Source organism: Sphaeramia orbicularis, chromosome 21, assembly GCF_902148855.1.
Source record: "Sphaeramia orbicularis chromosome 21, fSphaOr1.1, whole genome shotgun sequence".
NCBI classification, from domain to species: Eukaryota; Metazoa; Chordata; class Actinopteri; order Kurtiformes; family Apogonidae; genus Sphaeramia; species Sphaeramia orbicularis.
In genome coordinates, this window is record NC_043977.1 from 3,590,287 (window position 1) to 3,602,765 (window position 12,479).

General features: G+C 34.6%; 1 protein-coding gene across 1 annotated transcript in view; it reads right to left on the reverse strand.

Moving 5' to 3' along the window:
* Window positions 1-12,479, reverse strand: part of lrp1bb (low density lipoprotein receptor-related protein 1Bb) — a 930,516-nt gene that overhangs the window by 269,728 nt on the left and 648,309 nt on the right. The window contains exon 35 of the mRNA XM_030124596.1: window positions 12,208-12,339. Coding sequence (XP_029980456.1) covers window positions 12,208-12,339 — 132 coding nt within the window. The remainder of the gene's footprint in view (window positions 1-12,207; window positions 12,340-12,479) is intronic.

Consider the following 12,479-nt stretch of genomic DNA (forward strand, 5'->3'; position numbering starts at 1 on the left):
TCCACTCTAGTGGCCACTGTGCATGAAAGGGTTAAATAAAACGGAATTTAGATGAACAGTAAATCCATAGTTGTTCCTCTGGCTGTGACTCATGGTGCAGCTGTACAAAAATACAAAAACAAACCCAAAAAGGCCAATAAACACTGACATACACACACATTAAGTCTAAATGAACACTAACACCACAACCCACTGAACCCCTGCACAGAAAAAGAACACATTTACAACAATGTGAATAATACCCACAATGCAATGCACAGATAAAAAGGTGTGGTCAGGACTAAAACTGAGTGATTTAAATCCATTCAACTGAAACTATTTTTGTACTTTTGACTACGTCTACAAATTAGGAGAATTTACTGAACATGTTATAGCAATGGAATAAAACTGAAATCATTTAAGTACATTGTAATTAAAGCATTTTAGTAAATACAAAGTCTGTGCTCATAGTGAAGAACCTTAATCAGTTACATCTGATATACTTTCATTACAATCCCAGCAGTTACGGTCAAAATACACACCGTCGTCCGTAAGGTTGGAATAATTTTACTTTCAGACAAACTCCTCTTTTTATTCCTATTCATCCACATCAGTAATCACCCTTAGCCAGGTGTATTGATTATATACTGAGTCCTAATTACACTTCATCTATCAAGACTAAATCATATTGTCACAATCCTTTCATCAGAGGAGGTAAAAACATTTTATTCAACTTCATGGGTAAAAGTATTTTACAAAGTCACAGCCGCATTGTATTGAACCCATTTAAATCTAATCTGTTCATCATTGAATCCAATTGCCTTGAAAACCCTCAGAAAAGGCTTTAGTTTTTTTTGTTTTCACATTCATTCACACGATTGGTGCTTGCTCTCTCCATTCATTCTCTTGCTCGCTCAACCTCTAGAGGCTGGAAACAGTTCTGTTGAGAGAAAGTTTTTTAAAACCATTCATTTCAGAGCATTCATTTGACAACATTTGGGTGGCCTTCCCTTATATGAAGCCTTTCATGCATGAAAAACTACAAAACTGATTATTTCTCGCGTAAAAAAAAATCACTTAAATGGCTGACATACATATATCAAAGCTGTCTGTAGCTTCAACACAGCTTCATAAATCTGTTTTTTATTTTCATCAGAGTCCAAAAACCTCTTCCCATAAAGCCAGCATTTGATTCATTTAGGAAAAAGTCATTTAAAATGTAACTGTAGACTTTACTTATCAATAATTAGACAAGTCATGTAGTAATTTTGCTTTTGTAGTACTATATTTAGAACAAACATGGCTAATTAGGAGTAATTATTGCAAATATTATGGTTGTAAGTGAAGTTTGGATGACACCATGCATGAAAGGGTTAAATAGATCTGGATTTCCATAAAGTTCTTTTACAATAATGTGGTGCAGGGATGTCAAACCAGCAAAAATTACACCGAAGATGATAATAATCAATGGTGTTAAAATCATTTGAGTTCAGGTTCCACATTCAGACCAATATGATCTGAAGTAAGCCAGACCAATAGATTACAATCAGAATAACCTAGAAATAATGATAACACCATTTTTTTCTCTTTGTTTTAGCACGAAAAAAGGAACATTACATTAAAATGTTTTTATTTACATACTATCCTTTCACAAAAAATATGAATAACTTGAATGAATATGAGCAACCTGAAACGTATTAAGAGAAATAAAAGTAATTGTGCCAATATTCTGTCTGTTATTAAATTAAATGCTTTGTGTATTTGTCGATCCACTGTGATCTGTACGTTATAATGAACACGTGTGATGAGAAGCTGAGGCAGAATATTGCTAAAATTTCACTGACTTTTCTTTTTTTTCCCCCACAATATTTTTATTGGTGTTTAAATTTTATAGTGAAAGGTAAACACAGTAAATAATAATATACGTAAAGAACATGAATCAAAACAACACAAACATTCATACACACACACACCCATTCACACCACGCAGACTTGCACTAAATGATAAAAAAACATACATATATTCTTATGAACATGTGTACATACACGTAGAACTAAAATGAAAACACAGCAGTCATGATAATAAAAAATAAAACTAATAATTTGGATGTCATGTCCCTATTTTCCAGAAACCATAATGTTCATATACGGTTCCCATAAATGTACAAATTCCTCCAGTTTTCCTTCGGTCATATAAGTCAGTCTTTCCAGTTCGATGCACTCCGATAGTTCTTTCATCCATTGCTTTACAGAAGGAGATCACTGACTTTTCTTAATCAGCTAAAATGTGCTCACAGCTCTTCTTTGAGTCTTTGTTCATATTAAATCAGTCTCAGTGAATCCAAAGGAACTTTGTGTTGGTAAATGACAGTTGTTCAAATGGACAGGATTTCAGTTCTGTTCAACATGTTGATGCTCATATGAACTATGTTTTCAGCTCCAAAATGAACCATTTCAGCACAATTAATGCTATATTTTCATGTCACAAATGGACAAGTTCTATTTGAACTGAACTGAGCTGAAAAACAAATCTTCTCTTCTTTTGGATTCCCCAGTTTTTCTTCCCAGATTCTCTCCTCCATATCACATGTTTTATTTGTACAGGTTCAGTCTGGAGTATGGTGCTGATCCATCCTGCTTCTGTTCCACCAATACATACATGAAGAATGGCACACAGCACTGTTTACATCAACAGTTTTACAATAAGAAGCATTTTTAGACACAAAGAACAATTCTAGATTGTTCTTTCCTCTTTAGTCTGATGCTAAACTATCCAATAAATAATAGTGCTCCTAGTTTTTGCACAGGGATCATTAGTGTAAACGCTGACATGGCTGCAGAGCATCAGTATGATGGGATCCACAACAACCATGTCACATCCGTCCACTGACACATTTAGTGTTTTTGTGTCAGCTGGGATTGTTTTAGATCCACAATACCAACATTTATGAAGAAGAGCACAATTAGCAATAGGAAGTCTAGAAGTTTATTCCTAATAAAGTACTGGGACTGACCAGAGCATCATGGGTAATGTCACGTCTGTCCACCAGCAAAAGTTTTCACATACACGTGCTATTCCAAATCCAATATTTATGAAAATAGAGCTTCCACTGTCAGAGAATATCAGTAGTCTGTGCACAAATGGATTAGCATTATTTATACACACTTCTATGACTTTTTACAACTTTTTCTTTTTTTTTTGGACAAAAATGGCCACTCATTTGACCCCTAAGTAAATTTTAGCCATAATACATTTCTGGTTGTTCATGTTATTCACATTTTTTTAAATTGATATTTTGTAGATTTAAACATTGTCATTATATAATTGTACTTTTTTCATAGAGAAAAGTTTGGAGTTGACATTATTTATAGGGTTATTATGTTATTATTTTAATGGCCCATTTGAGATCGTATTAGTCTGAAAGTGTCTCCTGAACTAAACTGAGTTTGACAGACCTGATGGACTGCATTAAAACACACCGTCTGTCACTTAATGGCAGTGATGGCCCAGAATGTGTTTGTGGGGTCACAACAACCTTGTCAGTGACATTTTCAAATATAATCCATTCACTGTTGAATCCAAGACAATTTTACAGGAAATTCCAGAATTTGTCAGAGCAAAAAGAGCTGTCCTGGTCCAAAATGCACTACAGTAATAATTTAAAAAATTACAAAGTAACTGAGAAAAATACACAAAATACTGCCTGTAGAAATATATATATATATATATATATATATATATATATATATATATATATATATATATATAATTTTCAGTGAGACTCAGTTGTCCAATCCACTGATAAAAACTGTATTTGGACAGTTTATCAGTGCTTATACATGTTATACATTCACAAAACTACATTTATTCAACATTTTTGTTGTGAAACCTCCTGAAATTACACAAGATATTTGTCAATTAATAAACAAGTCTTGTTAAACTTACAGAACTAATACTTCTTTAACGGTTAATTGTCAGTAATTTTATCCATTTTATAATCTTTTTACAGTACTAAACTTTAAATTAACAGTTTAATCTCATAAATAGAAAAGAAATATTTGTGAAGTTACGATACATTTGCAAATGTATTTTAAATGTATTTTTCTGTGAAAAAAGAAAAAAAATATTTTAAAAAAATGGACATTTTATGGTTATTCACAGTTACAGGTTTTCTGTGTTATTTCACATTTGACATGTAAAATCACAGTCTGTTTTTGTCGTTTCATTGACATTTTCCTGTATCTTAAAAATACTGGAAAAATCTGTAAAATAAATGGTAAAAATTCTGTTAAATTACAGATTTTTTTTACAGTGTGTATATGTTTTTAATGCATCCCGGAAGCAAGAACCACAGTATCTTACAGTTGTAATACCGGTAACGGCCACCAGAGGCTGCTTCACAAAGTCCTGGCTTCCATAAACTTCCACTGAACTTCTCTTTTCAAAATACTTAGTGACTATGAATATTTTTCTCCAGGACTTATTCCACTCTCATTTCATTGGAAACTTTAATGACTGTCGCGGTCTAACTTAAACATTTCCCTCCATCAATCAGATTTCAGGTCAGAATAGAAGTGTTGATATATGCCATGGTTGGAATTTGATTGACGGCTGTGATTGACAGTTTCCTCGCCTGTCGAGTTGGATTTTCGGAGCTTCTGTTTATTTAATGAAGGACTGTTTTTCCTCACAGACAGCTCCACTGCAGTTGTGGATAACAGTTTACACCAAGAAGGCTGTGTTTACTGTTTTACTGTGTCAGTAAGCTAGCAGTTAGCATTAGCTCACCTCTGGTCCCTTGTGTGCCCGTGGTCCCGCCCCTTTTGTACAAATATGATAATTTGTGGCTCCAAAAACCCAAAATGGTGGCAGCCAAATCACAAAATACTTAAGAATTGAATGGTGATTACTTATTTTATTTATATTACTCCTTTTTTTTTGCATGTGTGTACATCATGGGCACGTCCACAATCATGTATATATGTAGGTAAACGTGTGTGCGTATAAGTAAATGTAAATATGTTTGTTTACATATGTAATCTTGACACGCTTGTTTTTAGTCTGTATATATATTTACACATTTCTTTTCTTTTAAACTGTTTTGCACTACGCATCACAAGAGTTGTCTCTTAATTTCGTTGTACATATGTACAATGACAAAGGCATTCTATTCTATTTATCACAATTCTTTTTTTTTACTCTTCTCCCTTTCCTTTTTTTTCTCCTTTTTTAATTACTATTCTTGTTATTTGACCATGGGAAGCATTGATTTTTCACAAATTCCTCTTTATTACTTACTGTGTTTTTGTATTGCACTGGAAAGTCCATATTTATGACGGTATACATGCAACAAAGATTCACAAATTACCTTTTTTTCTTTCTTTCTGTGAGAAATATTGACACCCCTTTTTCTTTTTACACCCGACCCCCCCAAGAAAAAACAAAAAAACAAAAAACAAAAAAAACCAAAGACAGTAGTGTAATTTGTATCCATGATCTCCTGTGTAACATGTGAAACCGTTCTGAATAAAAATTTGAATTAAAAAAGAATTGAATGGTGATGCCACTCTGTCCTAATACTAATTATAAACAGTCTTTTTGAGACAATGTAACCCCCCCATTATTATTTATTATCATTATTATTATTATTATTATTTTTTTTTTCTTTCTTATGTTTATGTCACCAGTTTAATTATTTTACTCAGACTATGTCTTAGTATTCTTTTCGTTGTATTGTTTGTCGAGTTTCATTGTTATTTGTTCCTAAAAAAAAAAAAAAAAGCAAATCCAAAAGTAACGGCGTTTACAAACCTGGTTAATGTTGCCATCAGTGTGCCCTAGTATTGGTATGTACCTTTAATTCTCTTGTATACACATCAATAAAAACATGAAACAAAACAAAATTATCAACAGTCTATGGACACATCTAAAAATGCAATGTATCATCACGCAATTGCAATTATTTGATCTATTTTGCTAAATTACAATAACCATGTCCATGCTCCTGAATAAAAACAGCTGAATGAAACTAAAATATCATATTTCCATCATCCTCTTTTAATACAACCATGACTGTCTACTGCTTCCTGACATTATTTGTCATTTCTTTGTGTATTTCACCAATAGGCGTTTGCATATTTGAATAGTTTATACCAGTCGTTTTGGTTGAATCGCCCAAAAGGCAAAGAGAAATATTATTTTTAATTATGTGTTAAGTGCCAATAAGTGGCTCCTCTTCTTCATTACTTTATTGCATGAGTCTAAATAAACGATCATAAGGCTTAAATTATACAAATGAAGAGAATAAAACTATTAAACCATGGAGTGTAATTAATAATCATCTGAAACACCATTACTGCCACAGCCCTACTGCTGACGATAACATACAGTCGTATGAAAGACGATTGACTTCATCATTATTATATTGAATGTAGGGATGTAACAATATGAACATTTCATTTGACGATTATTGTGACCAAAATTATCAGTTATTTTTATCGCAGTATTGTTGAAATTGTGCTCAAAATGTTCAAAAAGTACTAATACACACACTGAAATAATTTAACCAAGTTGTATTTTGAAAAAAAAAAAAAAAAAAAAAAAAAACTAATAAAATAACAGCACAAAGTACTTTCTATTGGCAGAAACATTCAAATATTCACATGTAAACATCAAACATACAAATGTGCATTAAAGATGGCCACTGTTTGACCATTTTTCATATCAAATTTGAGTTGTTTAAGTTTCTAATTCAGAGATAGAGATAGAGAGAGAGAGACAGACAGAGACAGAGAGATAGAGAGAGAGAGATGTATAGAGAGAGATAGATATACATAGAGAGATAGGGACAGAGAGAGAGATAGAGAGGGAGAGAGAAAAAGACAGAAAGACAGAGACAGATAGATAGATAGATAGATAGATAGATAGATAGATAGATAGATAGATAGATAGATAGACAGATAGAGAGAGAGAGAGAACGATAGAAAGACAGAACAACAGATAGAACGATAGATAGAACGATAGAACGATAGATAGAACGATAGATAGAACAATAGAATGATAGAACGATAGATAGATAGATAGATAGATAGATAGATAGATAGATAGATAGATAGATAGATAGATAGATAGATAGATAGATAGATAGAACGACAGAACGATAGACAGAACGATAGATAGATAGAACGATAGAACGATAGATAGAACGATAGAACGATAGAACGATAGATGGAACGATAGAACGATAGAACAATAGAACGATAGATAGAACGATAGATAGAACGATAGATAGAACGATAGATAGATAGACAGATAGATAGATAGATAGATAGATAGATAGATAGATAGATAGATAGATAGATAGATAGATAGATAGATAGATAGATAGATAGATAGATAGATAGATAGATAGATAGATAGATAGATAGATAGATAGATAGAGCAGTAACCAAACATGGTTATCATGATAATTATAATTTAAACCGTCAGGTATTTTACGGTGGGTTATCATTCTACTGGTCATCGTTACATTCCTAATTGAACGGTTAAAAAAAAATGTGGAAATAAAACAAGACAATGTAACAGGATGCATTCAAGCCTGTCTTTGTAATTGGAGTTTCCCTTGGTTTTTAGTTCGACCTGTGCACTTTCATTCTTTCCATGGTTCTTTTTATCGTGCATCAGCTGCAGAACTCCATATATGAACACTTCCCTCCTCTAGTATATTCATAGCATTTGCCAGTGTAATAAATCTATCATTTTTATCATATATTGCATTATGGGGAAGGAAACACTGCAGGGATGTAACAAATGACAGCAGCAGCTCCTGGATTCAGACTTGGCAATGTGCGTTGCAGTACCTTCATTTGATACAATATCCTGGGAATTGCTTTGCGTAAGGATTGTTGCCGAGGCTTGTGAGGAAATAGTTTTATGTTATTCATGCTGAGGTTGGCCTGTAATGTGAACTTATTACTCTTTCATCTGCGCTGCTCTCCACATGCTCACCGACCATTATTCAAAAGGTTAGAGCCCCGAGAACAAACACCTTTTTTCCTCCTGCTCATTGTTTTCAGAACGAGGGAGAAAAACCTGACACTGTAGAAAACGAAGGGGGGGAGTAGAAGTGTTATGTAATAGAATGTAATTGAATCACTCTTTACTAGACTCTTAAGTAATGCTTCACTATGAGTAATATATTTCTCTTTTAATACACCAGCAGGAAAAAAACACAAACGTGAAATCTCGGCTCACATAAAACTACACCTCATCTTAGTTCAGTTCCACATTCAGCTAAATTTGATCTGCAGTGGCCCAACCAGTCAAATAATAACAGAATTAGGGCTGAACGATTTTGGCAAAAAAAAAAAAAATCCCGATTTTTTTCCTCTAAAAACTCAATTTTCGATTTTGATTTCAATTTTTGGGTAAAACTACAAAAGATGACAGAAGTCAGCATGTCGTTTTCGTGAGCAGCCCACAATGCAAGGCACTGCTCTGACCTCAGATCTGTGATGGGATCATGTGATGAACCCACAGAAGTTTATTTTTTCTTAATTCAGTCTTTATTGAATGAAGTAGAGTATACAAACAATGTATACAACAAGAAAATAACATAAGTTTGCCAGGGGGAATACACTATAATACAATGTCCAAATCAGAGCAAATACGTAGGTTTTTTTATACCTTTTTGTTTCCAGATTTATCTAACAGCTTTAAATAAAGTTCAACATCTTTCAAAAAATAAATAATATTTGGTTTTGTGTTACAAACCTTACATTTGTGAATGAAAAATTTAGCAAGAGGACTAAATTATTTAATTTATATATATATATATATATATATATATATATATGTGTGTGTGTGTGTGTGTGTGTGTGTGTGTGTGTGTGTACAGGGTGGGGAAGCAAAATGTACAATGAACATTTAGTTGTTTTTTCTCAGCAGACACTACGTCAGTTGTTTTGAACCCAAACATATACTGATGTCATAATCATACCTAACACTATTATCCATACCTTTTCACAAACTTTGGCCCATATGAGTAATCAGGAAAGCAAACGTCAAAGAGTGTGTGATTTGCTGAATGCACTCGTCACACCAAAGGAGATTTCCAAAATAGTTGGAGTGTCCATAAAGACTGTTTCTAATGGAAAGAAGAGAATGACTATGAGCAAAACTATTACCAGAAAGTCTGGAAGATACTATTAAAGAAGAATGGGAGAAGTTGTCACCCCAGTATTTGAGGAACACTTTCACAAGTTTCAGGAAGCGTGTGAAGGCAGTTATTGAGAAAGAAGGAGGACACAGAGAATAAAAACATTTTCTATTATGGACATTTTCTTGTGGCAAATAAATTCTCATGACTTTCAATAAACTAATTGGTCATACACTGTCTTTCAATCCCTGCCTCAAAATATTGTACATTTTGCTTCCCCACCCTGTATATATATATTTTTTCTTTTTTTTTTCTGGGTATCTGGGCCCACAGCAGTGACACCAGTGTAAGTCAGAGACAGGCATCAGTCGAGCATGTGTGGACCAGGTTAATATGAGTGATCCACATGCATTTCTATTTAAACTGGGGGATCCGTGCGTGGAACAGACCGACCCAGGACACGCTGGAGGGATTCTATCTGTGGAGCTGGTGGATGTGTGTGGGCAGGGGGCTGTGTGGGCTCCTCTGCTGGGGCTGCTGACCCCGAGACCCGGACCCGGTTCAGAAGAAGACAGTACGGTACGGATCCAGGACAACGGAAGATGAATGATCCGCATGCAGTTCTATTTCCGTTGCGGGATCCGTGCGTGAAGCCTCGGCTTACATTGCTATAAGTACTGTGGGCTCATGAACACATTTAAGGTCCGGTCATTACACAGACTTCTGTGACAGACCGCTGTCACTGATAGGAGGAGGAGCCTACGGGAGCCCACAAGCGCACGGGCCGGAGGCACGAGAGATGAAATCGATTTTACGATTTCCCTTTTTTAAAAATCGTCCTAATTAAAAAATCCGATTTCGATTTAAAATCGATTAATCGTGCAGCCCTAAACAGAATAATATAGAAATAATGACAACTCCAAACTTTTCTCTATGTCTTAGATTACAGGTGTCAAACATGCGGCCCGGGGGCCAAATCCGGCCCGCCGAAGGGTCCAGTCCGGCCCTTGGGATGAATTTGTGAAATGCAAAAAATTACGTTGAAGATATTTACAATCCTTTTAGTTCAGGTTCCACATTCAGACCAATTCAAGCTCCCGGAGTTGCACAGAAAGACTGTATGATGCATGGAAAACAGCCGACTACAGCACACACTTAAACACACATTGATTTTTTGTCGGGCCTGGTTTTATCTCAGGTGATAAAACCAATAATAAAAAGTACATAAGTGCATAAATAAACCTGTGTAAGTGTCTTGTGGTTCTCTGTCATATGGATGAACCTAAACTATCACATCCACACCTGTAGTACCAGGGGCGGAGTGGGTCCTGGGAGGGTCCTGCCTAAACCGGTCCACTTTTTCCACAGAGGAGGAATGTGAATAAATGAAACAGCAGCTGGTTCTGACAAAGCCAAATGTGTAACTTTTGTCATTCTTGTCCTGAAACTACTCCACACTTATTTTTTTTCTTTGTGAGCACTCTTCTAACTTCTGGTCTAAAATTGAAAAATGTATCATATCTAAAAGTAATGAAAAAGTAACTATAACATCTCAAAATGTAAATACATATTTTGAACATGACATTCATAATTTAGAATTTGTTTTAAATTTGATCATTTTATTTGGAAAATTTCATATACACAAAAATAAATACACCAAAACACACCCACATTTTAAAATCTTTTTGATGGAATTTGAAAAATATATTAAATCATTAGATTTTATCTTTAACAAAAAAAGCACTAGCACCCTGGCAGTTTATAAAGAATTCTTTAAAACAGACTGAACTCTGATGTATTTATAAAAAATATGCTTTTTTTTTATACTATTATTTGCCTATTCTGCTTTGTGTCTTTAAATTTATGCTTTTTTTTTTAAATTTATTTGTTCAAATGCTTTTTCTTTTTGACATCTTGATGTTTGTTCAAAATGTATGTCCTGTATACCCAAAGATTTTCAATTAAAAAAAAAAAAAAGTTCTGACAAAGCCTTTGTATTGGGTCTAAGTTCAGGAATATGTTGGTACGTGAACAGAAAACAAGTCACTTTAACAATATGTTTAATTCAAATTTAAATCAGATAAAAAATATGATAAAGATGAAAACATATTTACCTTTGTACAGGACCAACACATTGAAATTAAAATAATTTAATTAAAATTGCATTTTTCTTCCCAACAGTGAGGTTGTTCTATTGTCAGGTTGACACTCTTTAAATATATGACACTTCTACATTATGTTGATTATTTTCAGCTGAATCACCACATGTTAACCCTTTAAACCAGTTTCCAACCTTTTTTGTCTCCTGACCCCATTTTAACGTCACAAATTTCTGGCGACCCCAGACATTCAAAACGGACATTTTTTTTTGCTACAATTAACTTGTTTTTAGTCCTGTAATAGTTTTCTATCCTCTGTTTCAAATCCAGGTTAATTTCAGAGGACATTTAGTCTGTATAATGTTTACTATTGTGGACAGAGGCAGTAAATCCAGGTGTAGATTACTGCGCAAAGGGAGAATGTGATTTTCCTTGGTCAGGATCTGTCCAGTCAGTCCAGCTGTGATTTACAAGGAGGACAATGAATACTGAACAAACAAGAACTGAAACTATGAATTATGAAAGAGCTGCAGCATCTGAAACTGACCACAATGAACATTTGACACAAACAGAACCACAGTGCTGCAGTTTCACAACCACAGTTTGTCTGTTATGGACTGGGATTGGCTCTGTCAACTCAACATATATTTTTTTTATTAGTAATTTTTTTTTTTTTATGTATTACTAGAAATTTCAGATGACCCATTTCGAATTCCAGGTCCTGACCCAAGGTTGAAAAACACTGCTTTAACCCCTGACGTGTCTGTGGTGAGCGTTCTGTCAACATCAAATTAAAAGTGGGAGAGTGTTTGAAGTCGGCACTTTCAAATGCAACTGTCCACAGTAAAAGCGACTTCTGACGCTCTGACGTGTTGAAAACGTCATGTGATTCAGTCACGGGGCCGTGAAGGTGGACCCCAAAGGGTTCAACATGTTGAACACTTGTTGAAAACACTGTCGGTGCGTTTTACCTGCATGAAAGTCAACTCCCACAGCGAACAGCGTCCCTGTGATGGGCATGAGGGCTTCGCTGTTGTCATTTGGATCCAGAGCGATGCCCCGGATCCCCTCATGAATGGAATACATCAGAAACGAGTCGACGCCTGAGGAACGAACAGAAGCGAAGCAAGAGACGAGTGTGATTGCTTCATATTTAATTTATGTTTGGAGGTTTCAAAGATGCGGTGTAATTTGCAATCACAGTCCAAACAGGTGTAAGGTGCGACGGCTCCAGGAACACCGA